General features: G+C 38.8%; 1 protein-coding gene across 3 annotated transcripts in view; it reads left to right on the plus strand.

Moving 5' to 3' along the window:
• The window catches only part of lmx1bb (LIM homeobox transcription factor 1, beta b), a 74,260-nt gene that overhangs the window by 39,184 nt on the left and 12,703 nt on the right, over positions 1–22,373 (plus strand). For 2 of the 3 annotated variants that reach the window (XM_079826871.1, XM_079826870.1), the window contains one exon: positions 20,715–20,947. In XM_079826871.1, coding sequence (XP_079682997.1) covers positions 20,715–20,947 — 233 coding nt within the window. Of the gene's footprint in view, positions 1–16,659; positions 16,984–18,207; positions 18,869–20,714; positions 20,948–22,373 lie in introns of those variants that run through there. The other variant, XM_079826872.1, reaches the window with a different exon arrangement.

Consider the following 22,373-nt stretch of genomic DNA (forward strand, 5'->3'; position numbering starts at 1 on the left):
TCTGCGTCCATGGTGGATCCTTTACCACTGCGCTCTTCCTGCTTTCTCTCTCACATACCAGAGGAGTTCAGGGGCATCTCCACATCTGACCCTGTCCTCTGCAGCTCGAGGATGGGCTTTCAAACCCAGCCAGCTCCCCGTCACGCCTGGAGCCCCACCAACTGGCCCAGACTCAGGGCAAAGAGAGCAGAGAAGAGACTGACTCCTCCTTTCTGGACATTAATCTGGCCAGTCGAAACAATTGTTGGATGCCTTCTATCACACACACCTGCTGTTTTACAGATGCAGTCCTTCTCAAAAGTATCCAGACCCTGTAGGCATTTCTCTCGCTTTTAAACATGCACTGTAATGCAGCGCTGTGGTTATTTTTAAGCACTAAAACTCTAATGTATTATTGTGAAAATAATAAATAAGACTGAAGTAGCCATACATATTTAATTTTTACATTTTCACACGTTATAGAGCCACATTTTGAAGCAGGAACAGGTTTACTGATCAAATTTAGACTTTTTGGCCCATTATTTTAGTGAGATTCGTTTTTTGGGTCTTTTGCTCAGGGTAGGTTTATTTTTTAATTAATTCATATTATTGTTATATGATATATTATAGACATGTGCCTTAAAGTCATGGCTGCAAAATAGCCATTATCCATACATTTCCACAATTATCACACGCACACAAAAAAGGAACACAATCGCAAGGGATTTTGTCACAAGTGTTGCCAAGTACACGGTTTTCCCGTGGAATTAGGCTACTTTTACACTGTTATCGGAGGTGAAGCGATCACGGAACGCGTATTTCTGCAATTTGGGCTAATTTTGGCCGTGATTGGCTGGATTTTGAATAACAATTTGGCTGTTTTTTTTATACAAACCTGGCAAACCTGGTTGTCACACTATGTGGGGTAACTGCCTATTATAGAGATTCCAGGTAAATTTAAATAGTAAAACAATCCACCACGCAGAAAATATTGTCATTAAAAATTGTTATAAATGCCACATATTTTGTCTTATAATATTTTTACAGTTCAACCATTTTGTCCTTGGACTTTTGACTCAAAACCTTATGAAATAGCCCTTGTGACATCATCTCCATGTGACAACTGGCCAGGGTCTCCTCTACAATATATACAAGTATATGTTTATCATAGAAGTCAGAAGAACAGCAAAGAAAAATCATCAAAATGCAACAAAAGCAAGAGAGGAAAACATCCTTTGTTCATTGGTGGTCTCGGATGGTCTCTTGTGTGTGTTTGTGTCTTTTTCCCGCATTCCACCATCGCTCTTCCCTCCACTGCGCTCTCACTTTTTTGCCATCGTTGCCATGGTGACATCTACACATTTCATGCCAGCCCCACACACTGCAGACATATTTGTTTGGCTAGTGTAACTCGGCCCCACAATGAAAGACGCTTTTCAGCATAACACCTCCTAATCTGGAATTGAGCTTTTTGAAGGGGCCTGCTGAGCACAAATTCAAATATAGTTTCTCTATGCTAATCTGGCTGGTAATCCTCCAGCCTTTGGGTCCCGAAACATCCTGTCAACAACAAAAAAAAAACCTTGTTTGTTTTTCATTTTCTCCAGCACTTCCCCCTCAAATGTAGCATTCTTTACCAGCAGAAACCGATAACCAAGCGCCTTTTTTCCCTTCGCCACCAAATTTCCTTTATGCCCATGTTCCCATAGTGAAACCCAGAAATGCACCAAGACTAGGATCCCTTCATGAACTTTGCCCTCTACTCCCCTGTAGCAGCTGGTCTTAGCATGTACTTGTAGCCATCAGCCGCCCAGACACCGCCTTGGTTAATATGTGCCCGCAACTGCTAACATATCCATCATGGAGGATGTGTGCTCTCCCCGCACTGACTAGCGTACCCTCCCGGCTCTTTCTCGCACACCAAGCTTCTTTTCCTCATTCATCACCGGTGGCTTTAATGCTAGCGAGCCTGCCAGTGATGCCATGGCAACAAGGCTCTGTACAAAACAATCTCTAACAGGTTCTTTTAAGAGTGTTACACTCAGGTTAAGTTCTCGAGGCATTTTGGCCTCTTTTGTTGAGATGTAGAATCAGAGCAACATTTACAACGTCATTGTAGTAGCTATGGAGCTGTTAGTGGCAGAGTGCAATATGAATGGCAGAGTACATTATAAATGTACAATGTAAATGTGACAGTAATGAACTGCTAACCAACCCAAACTTAAATAGCCAAAGTACAACAACCATAACTTGGTTTTAGGTGTTATTACAATATTATTACAAATTAAAAATAGCTGTTTACTATCTTAATATATATTAAAAAAAAAAAAAAAAAAGATATAGTTGGTTTAACTTAAAAAGTTGGTTACCTGGTACATTTTGAGTTCATTGAAATTAAAAAAAAAATAGTTAATACAATGAAGATTAATTTAATAAATAGAAACTCAAAATATTCTGTTAACTAAACCACATCAATTATCTAAGTTTGCGATAACATATCATGAAAATAAAATTACAGTGTGTGATGGTAAAGCTGAATTTTAAGCATCATAGTCCTGTCAAACGATTCTTCAGAAATCATTTTAATTTGCTGGTAATAATAATTTGGTGCTCAAACATTTCAAGATTCTTTGATTAATAGAACATTATGTGAAATGTTATTTTTTTTTGTAACATTTTAAATGTCTTTATCGTCACTTTTGATCAATTTAATGCGTCCTTGCTGAATAAGAGTATAAGTTAAATAAATTACAAAATAATTTGTTTAATATTTCACCTTACCATCTTAAAGGTGCAGTGTGTAGTATTTATGAGGATCTATTGACAGAAATGCAATATAATAAACATTACTATGTTTTCAGTGGTGTATAACGACCTTACATAATGAACCATTATGTTTTTATTACCTTAGAATGTGCCATTTCTATCTACATACAACGCAGGTCTCCTTACAGTGAAATCGCCATGTTTCTACAGTAGCCCTAAACGGACAAACTTCTCTACAGAGCGCTAGCTACTCTCTGCTGCTCAGACGATGACATCTTTGTCCTGTGTCGGCCACCGTAGCTTCTCTATGTGCTTCGGAAGGGAGGGGTGAGCGGTGTCCGGTTGCAATTCGCTACCTCACCGTTAGATGCCGCTGAAATTTACACAGTGCACCTTTAAACCAGCAAAGGCCGATTTAAGCATTTTTTTTTTGGCAGGTTAATCTGGACTTGTTTAAAACCGGCATACCAGGTCAGGCTAGTTCAAGCACTTTTGTCAGCAGTGCTTATGACAAAATGATTCAAATCGTGAAAACCTTGCTAGTGCACCTACAGAACGCAGTAGAGATTATCCTTACAAAATCGTCCAGTGGCGATCTGTCAGTAAATCGTGCGTTCCTCCACGGCTCCTATCTCTTCCACTGCCCCGTGAACTGACATGGGCCTCTTCAGCAGCTTTTCATGGGGTCAAGAGAGCAGCTGTTGACTTTATAACTCTGCAGAGCCTGCCGTTTCACAGCTAGCTACCGACTTTAAACAGGTCTATTAAATGTGCATTCGCCACATCTCAGCCAGACAGTGACAAGACAGCCAGGGAAGGGGGTACACAAGTTTGGAATGCTCTTGTCAAGTCCGCTGAAATATATCTCGCTAAGAAGATGTGTCATTATAGAGGTGAAGAATGGGGTAGAGGGACTAAATTGACTTTTACGGTCACATACTCTCTTTTTATTATTTTTCCTTATAGTCCTATACTATGGCAAGACTGTAAAAGCACATGTAATATTACAGTTACATTAAGATTGTATTATTCATATTGAATGTCAGTTGTAAAAGACAGAACTGAAGATAAGCCTATCAATGATTTTGGCTTGTCACATTGGATAAGTGCAATCTTAAATCACAGAAGAAACCGTGGGAAGCTTGATTTCAATGTTTCAAGAGGGATAGTTCACCCAAAAAATGAAAATTCAGTCATAATTCACTTACCGTCATGTGCTTCCAAACCTTACTTTCTTCTTTCTGTACATTGAGAAATGAAGTGTTTTTCAAAACAATGATAGTCAATGGGGTCGAAAAACAACAACCTTTCTTTGTATGGACAAAAACAGTAAAAACTTGATTTAAAATATCTTCTTTTGTGAATTAATGGTTGCAAATGACATAAAGGTGAGAACATAATTAAAGTGAAAGTAAAACTATTTATTTAAAACAGTGAATAAGATTCCATCCATCAGCATGACCAATTTACCAATTTAAAGTGTTTTTTATTAAAAAGTGGGCATAATAAGGAAATAAACAGTGATATTCTTTTTCACAGTCACAGTTGACTTAGTGGGAGAATTTTCCCTATTTGAAACAGGAGAAGGAATCTATAGGAATAAAGAAATAAGTAACAGTGCAAACAAACGAGTCCGGGTTCATCTCCACGTCGACTAAGCCCTTGTCACCACACATTCTCTTGATTTCCAGCTTAAACTAAGACTCTGTCACGTAAATAGACCCCCCACCTTAGCGTGCTAGCATCCAAATAATGACAGGGTCATTCCTGCTAATTAAAACGAAGGTAAACACTCCTTCTTTTTTCACTTTTTCGGGAGTTAAGGGGTCGGAGAGAAGAGAGGGGAGGACACACATACGCGCACAAGCATCTTTCCAGACTCTGCTTTTGGTAATCCACTATTTATTCATTCCGGGTAAACTCCACAAGATGGACAGGGCATGGTTCTCCATGGAAGAGTAGGGGGTTGGGGTGAGTAAGCAGACAAGCTTCTCCAGCCTCTGTATGGAGCTAAGGAATTTTTCATTAGTGAACAGCTGGGTCACAAGTGGCTCCAAAGCCATCTTAATATTGTGTAGGCCCACAGATTAGGCTGCCCTGAAAAGGAGCCAACGCGTGACGTTCTCCACCGAATCCTGCCTTTGCATATTTGCAGAGCCCTCGCTTCAGAACACCTTATATTACTGTTTGTTTTATTTCTCAGAAGAAGGCCCTCCAGGGTCAATAGTAATTATGAAGCCCTCTACTCCAAATGTTGCTTTTTAACCACTTCAGCGCTGAAGAATTCCGCTCTTTGTTTTCCTTCTCAAGTGCGTCTCAGGAACGGATGGGAACTAGAACGCTAGACCAGTATTTCAGATCTGTGCGCCATACCATTGATGATAGAAAGTGGTACTTTGATATACCTCATGATAGTAGTAGTAGTAAATCATATTAGACGGACACATATAAAATCATATTGAAAAAAATATATAAATAAAAATAAAAAAATTCATTTTATGTGTATACTGTGAACATATATATAATCACATTAAAAATATATATAAAATATAAATAAATAGTAGTAAATAATATTAGAAGAACAAATATGAAATCACATTGGGAAAATATATTTTATATATATATATATCTATATCTATATATATATATATATATATATTGTGTTTAGTATAAATTAGATCAATATAGTAGAAGTAAAAAAATATTAGATGAACATATATAAAATCACATTGAAAAAATATATAAATATTTTTTTTCCGATGTGAATCGGAGTAGTAAATAATATTAGATGGACATATATAAAATCACATTGAAAAAAATACATAAATAATATTTTTTTCCCCGATGTCAATATACACTCACCTAAAGGATTATTAGGAACACCATACTAATACGGTGTTTGACCCCCTTTCACCTTCAGAACTGCCTTCATTCTACGTGGCATTGATTCAACAAGGAGCTGAAAGCATTATTTAGAAATGTTGGCCCATATTGATCGGATAGCACCTTGCAGTTTATGGATTTTTTTGGGATGCACATCCAGGGCACAAAGCTCCCGTTCCACCACATCCCAAAGCTGCTCTATTGGGTTGAGATCTGGTGACTGTGGGGGCCATTTTAGTACAGTGAACTCATTGTCATGTTCAAGAAACCAATTTGAAATGATTCGAGCTTTGTGACATGGTGCATCATCCTGCTGGAAGTAGCCATCAGAGGATGGGTACATGGTGGTCATAAAGGGATGGACATGGTCAGAAATAATGCTCAGGTAGGCCGTGGCATTTAAACGATGCCCAATTGGCACTAAGGGGCCTAAAGTGTGCCAAGAAAACATCCCCCACACCATTACACCACCACCACCAGCCTACACAGTGGTAACAAGGCATGATGGATCCATGTTCTCATTCTGTTTACGCCAAATTCTGACTCTACCATCTGAATGTCTCAACAGAAATCGAGACTCATCAGACCAGGCAACATTTGTCCAGTCTTCAACTGTTCAATTTTGGTGAGCTCGTGCAAATTGTAGCCTCTTTTTCCTGTTTGTAGTGGAGATGAGTGGTACCCGGTGGGGTCTTCTGCTGTTGTAGCCCATCCGCCTCAAGGTTGTGCGTGTTGTGGCTTCACAAATGCTTTGCTGCATACCTCGGTTGTAACGAGTGGTTATTCCAGTCAAAGTTGCTCTACTATCAGCTTGAATCAGTCGGCCCATTCTCCTCTGACCTCTAGCATCAACAAGGCATTTTCGCCCACAGGACTGCCACATACTGAATGTTTTGCCCTTTTCACACCATTCTTTGTAAACCCTAGAAATGGTTGTGCGTGAAAATCCCAATAACTGAGCAGATTGTGAGATACTCAGACCGGCCCATCTGGCACCAACAACCATGCCACACTCAAAATTGCTTAAATCACCTTTCTTTCCCATTCTGACATTCAGTTTGGAGTTCAGGAGATTGTCTTGACCAGGACCACACCCCTAAATGCATTGAAGCAACTGCCATGTGATTAGATAATTGCATTAATGAGAAATTGAACAGGTGTTCCTAATAATCCTTTAGGTGAGTGCATATATAATCTGTGTATATATATATATATATATATATATATATATATATATATATATATATATATATATATATATATATATATATATATATATATATATATACACACATACATACATACATGCATACATGCATACATACACTCTAAAAAAAAAAAGGCTCGTAATCATAGGGGAACCTTTTTTAGTGCTATATAGCACCAATTTTGGTGCTTCAGTGGTTCTTCAGAGGTGCTATATAGCACCTTAGTCAAAGAACCTCTGAAGAACCGGTGAAGAACCTCTGAAGAACCGGTGAAGAACCGCTGAAGAACCACTGAAGCACCAAAATTGGTGCTATATAGCACTAAAAAAGGTTCCCCTATGATTACGAGCCAAGAACCATTTTTGGTGCAATATAGAACCTTTTTTTTTTTAGAGTGACATGCATACATATTGTATGGACGGACGTACATAAAATCCCATTGAAAAAATATCACCTTTGATTATATAATATTTAATCATTATATTATTAATATTTTTAATAACATTTCACCATATGTCCAGCCTGTAATTGTCATAATTAAATGGTGGTCTAACATTGTCCATGCACTTCATCTATAGGCATGTCATATACCAGGGACTGACGCTAATGCTGAGGATTTGGTCTGACCAGTATTCCTTTCATTAGGCTATCTATAGGAAGTTATGGCTCATAGCATACGTTATGCCATCTGAAAGTTATTAGTCCCACTGTAAGCAGATTGTCTGCAATGGCCTGCACAGCAAGGAGGCCTGTTAGACCTCATTTAAAGTGGCTTGGAAGGGTGAACCACTGAGTTATTAGTATTATTAAATAGGTACAGAAGACTTTACAGGGAGTCCTTTGTCTGTTTGCTGTACAAAATCTCTTTCCTCTGTCATTTTTCTTTTGTTCCTTCCATTTTTTTTTTCTCATTTGAGTGCTTTTTTTTTACTCATATACGGTTTTCAAAAATAGAGTTGAATCAAGAGTCCTCGCGTCCCCCCTTTCGCTCTCTTTCAGATGCTCTCTCATTTGCAGTGCATGTGCTGTAAAGATGTCAGGTCTCCAACGGGGCCAGAGAGGAGATGAGCATTACTGCAGGCTAGAGTTACAGAGCAGAACGCTGTGATGAGAAGCAGAGCAGTCTGCAGAGCTCTGCCCGTAACTCACGCCCTTCTGCCTCCTTTACAAGGGAACACGCTGTAGCACAATGACAAAGGGTTTGGGAGATGCTAAAAGGGGGAAATTCACTGATCTTTACATCTATGAATCTTGTCTTTTCCACGCTGAAAGAGACCTCTTAAAGCAGGTTTGCTGGTCATAAGTTGTTTAGGATGGTCTCCCAGAATAGCCAAGCTCATTAGGTTGGTCTGGTTTGAGCTCATTTTTAGCTGTCCAGGCTGGGAATCCAGTTAAACATCAGCCTAACCTGGTTAAGAAACCTTTTAAGACCAGCAACCAAGCTAGTATCATTTTTTTTGGTTATTTATTATTGCACCGGTGAACAACATTAGGCTTGTTTAAACTTTCTTTACTTTATGAATGCAGTTTGATCTTCTAATATCGTGATTAGCACTATCACAAAGCAAGGGACAAGTTTCAGAACTCTCATGACTCATCATTTTGTGTTTGTTGTAAATCTGACTCGGATGGGTCAGTTCTTGCATACGGATCGTCGTGCTCACGCCCACTCAGTCCCCCTTTTCTTTTATGTTTTGTGAGAGGCAGCGCTGTCTCTTTGTACACAGGAGATGTGGTTCTGCATTGAGCATGCTCACTTGAGATCTACAGCTGTCCAAACACACACTGTGTACCTGTCTGCCTGATGCCCAGGCTTAGCTGTGTACTCAACCTCCACCGCTCACATATCCTTTTCATATCAGTGTGGCCATCTTTCCACACTCATCCTTCTCTCTGATTTTTTCCTCCCATGTGAAGTGAATACTTATTTAGCAAGAACACATTAAATTATGGAAGCTTGTTTCTGCCATGAAATAAATAGATTAATAAGGTAATTGCGACTTTTCGTCTCACATTTCCTTCTCTCATTTCACTTTTTTTCCCCGCAATTTCAAGTTCATATCTCACAATTCAGACATTATATCTTACAATTAAATTCTTTCATGGTGTATAACTTGTTTATATAATTATCATTTATAATCGTTTATAATTATAAAGTTTATAATTGACTTTTTTCTCAGAATTGTGAAATATAAAACTTGAAACTGCAATAAAAAGTAAAAATTTTGAGATATAAACTCACATTTGCAAGAAAACAAATCAGAATTGTGAGATAAAAGCAACCTTCCATATTAAATTTATCAAAAGTGACAGTAAAGAAATGTTTAAAGTTACAAAATATTATTTCAAATAAAAGTTATTTTGAATCAAATAATCCTGAAAATTGTATTACAGTCAATTACAGTTTCCACAAAAATGTTAAGCACAACTGTTTTCAACATTGATAATAATAATAAGAAATATTTTCTAAGCACCAAATCAGCATATAAGAATGAGTTCTGAAGGATCATGTGACCCTTAAGACTGGAGTCTGGAGAATTATGTTGAAAATTCAGCTTTGCATCACAGAAATAAATTGCATTTAACAATATTTAAAACAGTTATTTTAAATTATTTTTTACTGTTTTTACTGTATTTTTTATCAAATATTTAAAGCCTAGGTGAGCATAAGAGACATCCCATTAAAATTGTACTGACCCCAAATGTTTGAACGATGTAGTGTATATTTTTAGTGTTTATTACTAGTATATTACTAAACTAGTGTAATGTGTGGTCAGATTTTGGTTTCACTTTATTTTGATGGTCCCTTTGACACATTCTGTCACATTCTACATGTCTCCTAACTCTCAGAGTGTTAGTAGAGTATTAGACTGGTAGGGTTAGGGTTAGAATAAGTTGACAAGTAGTTGCAAAGTTACTTCTAGTCAGTAGAATGTCTGTTGGAGGACCATCACAATAAAGAGTTAGCAGATATTAAGCATACAGTCTACTAATACTCTAATGAGAGTTAGTAGAGTATTAGTAGACTCGTAGGGTTAAAATAAGCTGATATGTTGTTGCAAAGTTACTTCTAGTCAGTAGAATGTCTGTTGGAGGACCATCAAAATAAAGAGTTAGCAGATATTAAGCATACAGTCTACTAATACTCCAATGAAAGTTAGTAGATTATTAGTAGACTGGTAGGGTTAGGGTTAGAATAAGTTGACACGTAGTTGCAAAGTTACTTCTAGTCAGTAGAATGTCTGTTGGAGGACCATAACAATAAAGAGTTAGCAGATAGCATACAGTCTACTAATACTCTAATGAGAGTTAGTAGAGTATTAGTAGACTCGTAGGGTTAGAATAAGCTGATATGTAGTTGCAAAGTTACCTCTAGTCAGTAGAATGTCTGTTGGAGGAGCATCACAATAAAGAGTTAGCAGATATTAAGCAGACAGTCTACTAATACTCTAATGAGAGTTAGTAGACATGTAGTTGCAAAGTTACTTATAGTCAACAAAATGTTCAAAAGGGACCATCAAAATAAAGCGTTACCCAGATTTCTTTTTTTCTTTGAATAGTGTACGATTGAAAACATAATGTGCTATTTACATAGACAGCATTTAAACTATGATAAACATGAAAGCTGTTCCAGGAAGTACAGTTGGCATTTGCTGGTAGGCTGCATCCAAAAACTTAAAAATGCTGCTTTCGTAGGAAGCATTCCGAGATGGGAAGCCACCAAGACATGTCCGAATCCAATGTTAGCTTCACTTCCTGTCTCCTGACATACTTTCATCTGATCGATTTTTTTTAAAGCAGCAAAGATGTATCCTTCGCTGCCTTTATTATCCCACAATCCTGTGCGTTCCATTCCGTGAAAGATGGCATCTAAAAGTTGCAGTTTCGTGGTCAGTTTCTGTGTAAATGTATGTTTTATTTAAAAAATTAATCCAAGATGGCGGACAAGGCAAATTGTTGATTGTAAATAAACTTTGATTTCATTCATCACATGTATTGTTTGCTGAGAAGGAAATCCCAGATTGCATTGTCAAAAATGTGAAATAAACCCTAGATGGTGGACAAAGTGAAATATTTAATGTTCATTAGAGTAGCTAAGCGGCATAACACTAAACTATTGGATTTAAAAGTATGCTAAATGTATACAGATGCTGCCTAAAGAGCATTCCAAATCTGTCAATTGTGATGTTCAATGATGTTTTTGATGCCACCTTAGAAAGCAGCTACCTATAGGCAACAAGGTGGCTCGCTAGGTCTTGAAACAGAGCTACTGTGTCTACAGGAATTTATAGATGGACTTTTCTGCTCCAATTTTCTGACAAAATATGATAAGACAGCTTGAGTTGTGTTAACTCAGACTGTGAATGTTGCGCTTGGCCCCGTGTTTCGCTGAGAGGCATTGAGGTAAGTGTGTAGACATGTTTGGACACTGATACTCTCCCTCAGCCATGCCTCCCACCTTTGCGAATGACCCCTCAAGTTTCTTCGTCTTTCAGTTCATCGGAGCAGAAAGCATAACATTACTCATGGACATTTTTGATGATCACGCCTGAGAATAATTTAACCGCTCAACCAGGTAGAAAATGCGTTGTACATTTGAATATATCGCCTCATGTTGTGTGATACCGCTCAGTTTGTCAGATCAATAAAGGGGTTTCAGCCATGCGTGGAATATTATCCTGTCAGATGTATAACAGGAGCCGCACGAAACATGTGTTTCTGTGAGCAGAAAGAGAAAATTTAACATGTCACGTAACCACTTTCCAAAAGAGTAGGACAGAACCCCGAGGCACTAATTTCATTTAAGTCCTCAAACATCAAATGGGTTTTTGGATCTTCAAAAACACAGATTGGACATGAAATATGTAATATAATGAGAGTTTCCATTCAAATTTGGCATGTGTAAAGCGACATTGCTATGCATCCTTCTCACATTGATTGCGGTGATTAGATGTTTTTGTGAACGTCATTGACCGTTTCAATAGTCTTATATATGGCAGATTCAGGACTGTGGGAATTCATGTGAGCTCACTTGTATGCCATATAGAAATTCAGGTGTTGAATTCTGAGGGGTAATAAATCAGCTGTTGCAAAACAAATATGAATAACAATCCCTGCAGCCAGCCAGCCACCTACCTGCGCTAAAAACCTCCCAGCATTCTTAGATGCATAAGACAATGGTGTCATAGACCAAAGGAGAACCTGTCTAGACAAATCCGCTTATCCATCACGACGAGGTAGATGATCACAGAACGTTCTTTGCCGATATGGTGACTCATACCATGGCTTACGAGCCATTTGTTAGCCACAAGGCATATCATCAACACCCCACAAGCTTCAAAAATGGTTTGCTTCTAATTTGATAGATATTTTAAACGTACAGGGGACAAAATGAGAGATGAAACGTGTCTTCTGAGATCTTCCTTCTGTGTTCGTCAAGAGAGAGAGAGCCCAAAGATTGTTTGATGGAGGAAAACACCTCTGGGCCAGTAATGAAGGTGCACATTCTCGTCTAATGTGTTTTACTTTTACCTGCTGGGAGTTTAATTAAAAAACAAAGAGCCTCAATTTAAAGCCCATTACTATGCTAATTTAGTATAGAGAGGGTGGTGATTAAGCAGCTCTTAGCGTTGACTTGAGCTTGCCCAGGGGAGCATGGAGAAGACACTCTTTATTTGCCTTCATTAGTTCACACTGTAATCTCTCCACGCCGAAAAGAAACGCTGATTCTAAGCAGTAATAGAGGCCCATTTCCTCATGGATTATTAAAGAGAAGTTTTACTTTAATGATTATGGTATTTGTCTAATGAAACAGCATTTTTTAGTCTGTGTTTAAAGTTTAAGGACTTGAGTTATGATCAATTGCATTTAATCTCACCCCCATAAATGGCAGAAGGGTTGCAGTTATTCTTAAAGAATATTAAAGAGCAATGATTTTATGGCACTCTAAACCAGTAAAAAACTTGATCTATGTTGGTCGTTCACAACCAAGTCATGATTTTGGCTTCCGTTTCACATGCTGATTTTTTTCGTGCTCATATTTGCTTACGTAATATAAATGTATTTTAATTCTATGGTCTTTTAGAGTATAGACTGCAAAAATGTGCAGTATAACCAGCAGGATGTACTGCAAGTACAACCAGCATGTGTACGTATATGGAAGGTGTCACAGCGTGTGTCTCAATCAAGTGCCCTACTTCAGTAGCCAGTGCAAATTGTTCCAATGCAGTAATGGATTATGAACAAAACTATTTATATCAGAAAAATATCTGTTCTGTACTGTAGATGGATGGATGGTTGGATGAAAGAACACTACATTTCCCAGAATGCATTACATCTGTAGAATTTTTTGTAAATAGCAGGAGACACAACAACAGTCTATACAATGTTACACAACATTGCTTCACCTATGTCTATTTCTATCTTGTACACTCTAAAAAATGCTGGGTTAAAAATAACCCAAGTTGGGTTGAAAATGGACTAACCCAGCAATTGGGTTGTTTTAACCCAGCGATTGGGTTGTTTTAACCCAGCAACTGGGTTGTTTTAAGCAGGTTGGGTTAAAACAGGCTGGGTTAAAACAACCCAATTGCTGGGTTAGTCCATTTTCAACCCATCTTGGGTTATTTTTAACCCAGCATTTTTTAGAGTGTATTGAATTTTCAAAAATACAAGATACAGTCTCAGAATAATCTTTCCCAATGGATCTTTTAGCATTCAAAAATGATTTTACCACTTCACATGTCTTTCAAATTGAATCTGTAACTGGGAAGCTGCCCTTCATTGTTCTCTTTTACACATGTCCACCAAAGCATTCTTTCCCAAGGCTAGCGTATTTTTTCAATGGGAGTGTCGCAATTTTAAAGCGGCAGGAGCGTAACGAGGCACTGAGCGTCTATTTCACGCTGAAGCGCTGAGTGTTCAAAAAAAAAATTCTGGTCACCGAAAGTTGAAACATTTTCAACTTTGGGTAAAACGAAGCGCTCATCACCGTCACTTTTTACCCAGCCGACCAATCACAGTGGAGGAGGGGCGAGACAAATACAACACAGAGCAACTGCCACATTCTGCTTGTACAACGTCAACAGATGACAACAACAAGCATGCTAACGGAACAATATCATTTAAAACAAGAGCCAGAGCAAATACTTTACATTGTATCGACCTTTTTAGATAGAAATAATACAGAAACAAACTACCAGTTAAATGAGTAAAACTTCCGTGGATATTCGAAAACGCTCTCAAGCGCATTTTTAGCAGAGTGCTTTGCGTTTTCAGCTGGCTAGAAATGCTTTGGTGGACACGTGACCTTACTCTTTTTCTTTCTTCCTCTCTTTCTGTGTTGGTCTCCAGGACACAAGATAGCCTTGTCACATTAAAGAAAAAGCTCATGAAAGCCATATAGCCTGTAACCAGGTAGCTCCCTGATGCAGATTCTGACAAATCTCCTTCAACCGGCCCCCTTTTCAAACACCTCAGTGTTTGTGTCTTCATGATTGACACAACCAGAACACATCGCAGGCCTGGGGGGTTCAGTTGAAGAAGCCTGGGGGGACTTACTGTCTTCAAAGTGATTGTTTACAGCTGTTAGACAGAGCCTTTGATGGAAATGTGGTGACATAAGAATCCATTCTGAAATTGTTGCAGGCTTTTTTTTTTCTCGTTCCACTGGATGTTCAGTACAGACAAGAGGATAGGTGGGAATGAGAGCATGTGTTGCTAAATGTACGACGATTATCGAGCCGCACACTCCCCCACACCTCTCTCCCTTCTCTAGACTCATCTTTAATCTCCTCTGGGTATGTGATCCTTATCAGCGAGTTAGAGGCATTGAGGGAAAGGTCTTTAGTGGTCGGGAAATCATTGGCAACATGTGGTGAAAGCTTTAAGATGTTGTCACACTTAAAGTTGCTCATAAGCTGTTCAAAGAGAATATGCGTACTCTGACGGCAACCACTCTGTGAGGAATTGGAAGATGAGGGCCTAGACTCTGGGCCTGTTTCGCTTTTTTTTTCTCACAGAAATGTCTTCCTCTGATGAGCTGTCAAATGCTCTGTCCGTGCAAGACGCAGAAAGCCTGCAGGGAAAACATCATGCCAGAAAACAGGGAATGTAACGATCAGTATGCAGCATTTTGGGGGTCTTTTGCCTTTAACAGGGGAATGAGGTCGGGATATAACGCAAGCCAGATTCAAACATGGTCCAAATGAGCACATGATGTAGGCACAGTGCCCATAATATTTTTTTTTTAATATTCTTTCATAATTAATTTTATTTTTTATTTATATTATATTATATTTTTAAATATATTCTACTTCATTGTGATTCCTGGTAATTGAGCACCTGTTGCACTGAGATTCCAATGGTGGACATTTCCTCTGGCTGAACATACAGTCTTAATGCATGATCAACCGGCAAATACACTGAACTATGAGAGTCTGGAAACAGATAATGATCTTTCCCGAAGTTATCTGTGTGGATTATCTCTGATTTGACTTGTGGGGTCTGAGTCTGGGAGGGTCTGAATCAATATTGGCACCGCGCTGCCTGAATTGTGCCTGTTGATCCAAATGTGAGGGTCTTATCTGCTAATCTGTGCGCTCAGGTGTTTGGTGGGGAGTGTACATCCTCAAGACAAACAAATTGGGTGTCTAGTGGTCTTTAAAGTCTCCCCCTCCCCAATCCTGTTTAGCCTGTGTCTTTTTTCGTTGTAATTTGTGTTAATATCTCAATAGACTTGACATAGTCTTGGCACTGTAATTTCACCTTTATAATTCATCATACACACATTATTCACTCTCATTATAGGATCCACAATAAGCTCTGCTTCACAACCTAGTGAGCCACCTTGCTGTCTATTGCCTACTATGCCTTCTAACTAGAATGAAATCTGATTTGCTCTGCATAGGCAGCAACTAGCACTCTGCACTGGCGACTCCCAATTCATTTCAAATTGATTTGTGCTATACAGAATTATTATTATTGAGGTATTTTAGAAGGAGTCTTCATAAGCAGCTTATTATATTTTGGAACTGTGCAGTAGTGTCCACTAATGCATAATGTAAATGACTCTTCAGAATCGATTTGCTCCTCAAAACTAATACTAGGAAAGGTGGGATCTGTAGCCCTAGCCCTACATGATCTTGTGTTTTGTGTCCGATGGTAGTACTTTCTCTTATTGAGTTTGTAGAGGCAGATCATCTAAAAAGGCCCAGATGTGTCTCAACTGAAGGATTCTACACTTCAGACTCTCTTGTGCTTTCATCTCAGACCGCAGGACAGAAATCCCCTCCAGAGGATGCACAGCATCCCAGTAAGCGCTGCTGTTGTTTACGTCCGTCCTGACTGTCTGGTCCGGTCTTCCCCTCCGCAGCCATACTCCATTCCTCGCCCAGGCTAATCAGGTAATGTTACGGGGTATTGAAAGCAAACCCCCCCCACCCAACCCGGTCAGCCTTTGCCTGCTCACACTGCGGTGTTGTTTTAAAGCGCATTCTTTCGGCGCTGAACTTGGAAAGGTATTAAAGTGGGATTAGGGGCTCCTCCACAATCCAGCGCTTGTGTCATTCACTGGGCTGCTCTCTTTCACCCCCTCTCTCTCTCTTTCTGTTACCCCCCGCCTCTGCCCTGTTTGATTGTGGCGATCAGTGGGAGTTGAAGTGACTGTGCCTTTCAAAAGGAAAAAAAAGGGGTAGGGTTAAATCCCTACTCCACTGCTCCCTGCTAATTCCCCTTGTTCCTCCAAGAAGGATTTACTTCTGCTGCCAGCTTGTGAAAGGCTTTCTCTGCCCATCCGAAAAGTTAGCCGTCGCCTTCCTGCGGAGGTGTGGTTGCTATAGCAGAGGCGTCATGCGTGGCTATTCCATCAGAGGTCCCGCTGAGAATGGGGAACGGGTCAGGGGGGCTGACGACAGCCAAAAAGTCCGGATTAGATGCCGGGACAAAGCCAGGACAGGAAGATTCCAGAAGGAACAAATGGGAATTACAGCAGCAAAAATAATGCAAAGTGACAGAGAGGGGAAATAGAAAAATAATGGCTTACAAGATTAGAACGGGTGGGGGAAAAGGAGGTGAGAAGAAAAGAGGCGGATGAAAGGGAATGTTTTCATTTGGATGAGAAGGATCCTGAGAGCGGGGCGGCGTCGAGGTGAGCGGGCGAAACTAGAAAGTGTCACCACTGCTCAATAGGGATCATTTCCTGTGCTTTCCGGCCTTTATCGCCTTGGAATATTTGGAAGGGATTCACATTGTTGAATAAACATTTGATTCGGACTGAGTCATGACGGATTCATTATTCTGTTTGACTTGTTTGACAGATCCGGCATGTAACTGGTTAATCTAGTCAAAATACCGTGTCAGCCATCATTTAATATGAAAGTCGTGAGTGTTTGGATGTGTTTAGACAGCAAAGATTCCATAAATATGATGGAATGTGCAAAATCATCTTGTTATTGTTACCCACTCATCTTTTTGTAATGTTCTTTACAGATGTTTCAGAAGATCATATCACAGCGCTGTGGTCTTCATGCCAAAAATTACAACCATGCTAATCTTCAATACTTGATTTGTTGGGAAAAAATCATTCTATTTTCATGTGATTAATGAAATCTGTATGGACATAATTGCTTGAACAATAGGGAGTAACCACAACAGATCAGGCTGTGTCTAAACACAAAATGATGAAGGTGTATTCCTTAGAAATACTCCTTTGCTTCCTTCGCTCAGATTGGAGAACGGAGCCAGGTAGACAAATATCCCATGAGCACAAGAGAATTGTCGACATGCCAACAGTTTAGTTAGGATTAATAGTTTTCCACTGGCAAATCAAAATCTTCTAATCTTCTTATTGTCCAACAATAAATAAAAGATTATAAGCTTATGTACAGCCTGCTCCATATTGTTATACTCCAAAAATAACAGAGTTTGTTCAACTTTTTGATGCCAAAGACCCCCAAATATGATGACCCCCTTGTGAGGAAGCTAAAATATCGAGGCAGCTGTATATGTCGATGTAAAAAGACTTATTTATGTTGGGGAAAAAATAGTGAGCATAACATAATTCAGAGAACAATTCAATTAGAAAACTGCTAATCATAAAATGATATAAATTGATATTATGTAATTTCCAAGTTAATACGAGTATAATATAAATGTATAGTAAATACATCTGTGGAATTTAAGTGGGATGTTATCATTGAAATCTAGTGGACACCAATTAGAATACAAGTTTAACAGAAACTGAAAGTACATAAAACCAACAGTATCCACCAATGAGCATTATTTCCCTGCATTAATAATGATGCAGCTCCATAAATGACAAGGCATTTCCACTGTATGCAACATCATTTTTTTTCTTTCTTTCTCATGACAGCTCAAAAGACGCCCATAGAATCTCTGACGTGCACAACAACAGTCGCGACAAAAAAAGTACCCAGCTATACAAACTCCAACAAACAGCGATGCAGCTGGTCGTGTGTCCAGCGGGCTGTCATTATCAGTCCCCCATCACCATCTCACAATGAAATTACCATCACAAAACCCACCATATTTACACATATTCATCTGAACTCATATTAACACATATTCATCACTGTCAACCATCCCTGTCCACCATCAACAGAATATGATGATGGGCATTCTCCCTGTCTCTCCCTCCCGATGAACAATGCCACAGATGAAACGCAGAGATACGCACAAGCGCCGGGGCAGCTGTCCTACCAGCCAGATCAAACAAAAGAACCAAGGCTAATAAATCAGCTTTTATGGGCTGGACACTGTCACACACCCGCTTCCTGTAGAGGTGGGCTCCCGCTGAACCTCAGAAGATGAGAGCGAGATGGCAATATCTCTGCCTGTAATGAAAGCAAAATGATTTTATCGACACCCTTAGGAGGAAATGAAGGGTTGCGGGGGCGGCCGCGGTCTGTTATGTAAACAGACATGTATTGTGGCATGGCGTATGATTTTAGAGTATATCTGACAGGAGATGAAGATGCCATTCACAGCAACATAGTGTACGTTTTGCATAAAATGTGAGCATTTTTGTATTTTATTATTGTATGAATTACTTATTTGATCAGATCAATAGGTTGTTGATTGATTCCAAAAATTTCCAGTTTTCTTTTTATTTCATGAGCAGCGCTAACCGACATCTCAAACCTCACACTTTTTAAGCTATCTTCCCTTAAGAAATAACTTCCCGTTTCAGTAGCATTGTGTGAGTGGCGGTGGAGCCTGTCTAATCACTGCAGTGAGTGGGGTAAAGCCAGTGGAGCTGAGGGCCCACGCCGCTGATTGAGGTTTGCTGGTGCGTTGGGTCGAGAGGTGATCCCGTATTTCCTCCCATTGGGTTCTGCTGAAGCGTTGAGGGGTTATGCGGGCTGCATTAACAGATGAGCCAGTGTCAAAGCAGATCGCTCAGGGGCTCAGCCTCATGCCCCCTGCCCCCTTAATCACCAAACTGTGATGGACAAGCACATGTAAAGACATTCGCTGTGCTGTGATGCCTTCTGACTCTTTACTCTTATGGTATTTTTAAAATCTCTGAAGAGCTAGTTCACCTTAAAGTTAAAAGTCATTATTTACTCACGTCACGCCATGTCGTTTCAAACCTATGCTGTTATTTTTGTTTTCACCATAAAAGTAGTCTAAATATATAGTTTTAGATATATATATATATATATATATATATATATATATATATATATATATATATATATATATATATATATATATAGTCCTAGATAAGTATGTATCAATCAATCCTACCCTAACCTAATAGTAAGTACTTGTTGTTAAATAATATTATGCAGTACTTAAATGTATAATTACACTGTAATGACAATGTACTTATTGTGTTCATATTGTATTGCAAAACACTTTTGCTGATATTGAGGTGGATACGGGTAAAGTTAGTGGAATATGTGGTGGCATGGGTAAGTTTAAGGGTAGGGTTAGGTGTAAGGGAAATTCTGATATTGATTATGTAATTACAGAAATTTATTACAGATGTAATTACATGCAGGTATTTTTAAAAATGTAAGTACAATGTAAAAACATGTATGTACACAATAAATGCATTGTATCAAATGATTGATTTAAAATTTTAGTACATAGTAGTTAAGGCCACCTAATATAAAGTGGGTCCATAAAGTTTTACTAAATAATTTTATTCGGCAAGGAAGCAATAGTTGAAAATTGACAGTTAAGACATTTATGAGATTCTATTTTGTTAACACTTTACAATAAGGGAGCATTTGTTAACGCATTAGTTCACATGAACTAACTATGAACAATATGTTACAGCATATTTTATTTAATCTTTGTTAATGTTAGTTAATAAAATGTTCATTTTCATGTTAGATCACAGTGCATTAATTAATGTTACCACATTTGATTTTAAAATGTATTAGTAAATTCTGAGATTAACATTAACTAAAAAAGTTAACTAATGAAATCTTATTGTAATTTATTTCTAATTTAAATCAAAGTAAATGGGGGGGGGGGGGTATAAATGTATCCCACTTTCTACAAAAATATCTTGTTTTCAACATGATCATAACAATAGGAAATGTTTCCTCACCAAATCAGAATATTAGCATGATTACTGACAGTGTGACACTTCACTTTGTAAGTAATTACTGCATATAGTTATAGTAATAACTGCTCAAAATTCTGCTTTGCTTGATTACAATTTAAAATAGCAAATTTTCGATGAGCATAAGAGTATTCCTTTGAAAACATTTAAAAAATATTACTGACCCCAAATATTTGATTGATAGGTTTAAAACAAAGTTTTGACCTTGTATATGCCTTTATAGAGAGAATTTTCTTTTGAGCATTTATACATTTCTCTCTTTCTCTTTGTCAATTTCTCAGGTTATTTGCGACCAAATGCAGCGGGTGTCTGGAGAAGATCGCCCCCACAGAGTTTGTGATGCGGGCGCTCGAGTGCGTGTACCACCTCAACTGCTTCTGCTGCTGTGTGTGTGACCGACAGCTACGGAAAGGGGATGAGTTTGTTCTGAAGGACGGACAGTTGCTGTGCAAGAGCGACTACGAGAGGGAGAAAGACCTGCTCGGCTCTGTCAGCCCTGATGACTCAGATTCAGGTATAAATAAAGGCTATTCTATACACCGTAGACCATGATGTCAGTGTTTTCATGATCATATTATTGGGCCGAGATATCATTCTCATCTCATCTGAAGACTTTCTTTCTTCAGCAAAACACAGAAGATGATATTCTAAAGAATGTTTCAGCATTCTACGTCAGAAAAGTGTAGAATATGGCCACTTTAAACAACAATCATTTGGAGGAAGAGTAGTTCTGACAGAGAGAAGCCACACTGTGCTGTCTGATTATTGGCTGGGGGGGGAAATGAGCTTGAATATCTGAATGACAAGAGGGATTTCAGGCCCTGCTCACTCCTTATCGGATGCCCTTTCCCTCACTTCACTGTAATGATGCATCTCACCAAGCCTCACTTTTAACATCCCCATGTGGATTTCATTTAAACACGCGCAAGCACGCAGCAAACTCTCTCAAATGCAGAGAAATGCTTCAGCAAGTCAACTTTCTAGGACATTTGTCTCTTAAATTGTTTTTTTTTTCTGTATGTGTGTTTGGGTTTTAAGTTGACCTGAACACAAGAAGTGAAGTGCGATGGCTTGGAATTCATTTGGTTTGCAGCTCACCACACTACTGGCAGAAAAAAAGATCGGAAACAGATGCGAAAGAGGACTGAATCGGCCCATCATTGTATCTCCCGCTGATTACTTAAAAAGGCCAAACCATTTGCAGGCCTAATCGCCAGAGATGTTCACTGCTGATGCCACAAAAGCCACTAGTGCCAAATTGCAGAAGCCCTTAATCTCGAAAAACAGTCACTCTGGGAACGTGCCCATTTGGGTTTTTAACTTTTGAACTGGGCCACGTTATGGAGTTTGGCACCTTTTTTTTAATTACTATTATTATTCTATTAAACACAAGCTGATGTGGCTTATTGGATGAAACCTCCACCCACTGAACAATAAAGCCAATCCCCCGTTTGGCTATAATAATTACAGTAGGAAAGCCAGGAGCCATTTTGTGAATATGGCACATTAGCTGGACCTACTGAGAGAGATTACCACGACACAGGGCAGGCTTGATTAACCCGCCCGAGGATCACCTTAGACTAATTGAGACACTTTGATTAGTTCATATGAACAGGCAGTGTACATTTTGTGATATGAGGCGAGATATTGAATTGAACTTCATGGATCGGTGATCTTAAATTGTGCTCACATAGTTTTTTTTTTTTTTTTGCCTCATGTTCTTTCTGTGAGCATGTTCACTGTTTGAATTTGCGGTTTTGCTATCTGTTTCACTTCCCCTGGATATTAGACCTCTTTTCCCATATGTACTCCACTTTCATACCTTCCCCAAAACGTTGTATCCGCTGTGTGTTGGATTCTTATCAAAGATTTATATAGTGTTAAACAGCCAAAGCCGTGCGCTATTAATTTTAAATGACACAATGTCGAGTCCAATGACA

The sequence above is a fragment of the Gobio gobio genome, assembly GCF_949357685.1.
Source record: "Gobio gobio genome assembly, chromosome: 10".
In the NCBI taxonomy this organism is placed as follows: Eukaryota; Metazoa; Chordata; class Actinopteri; order Cypriniformes; family Gobionidae; genus Gobio; species Gobio gobio.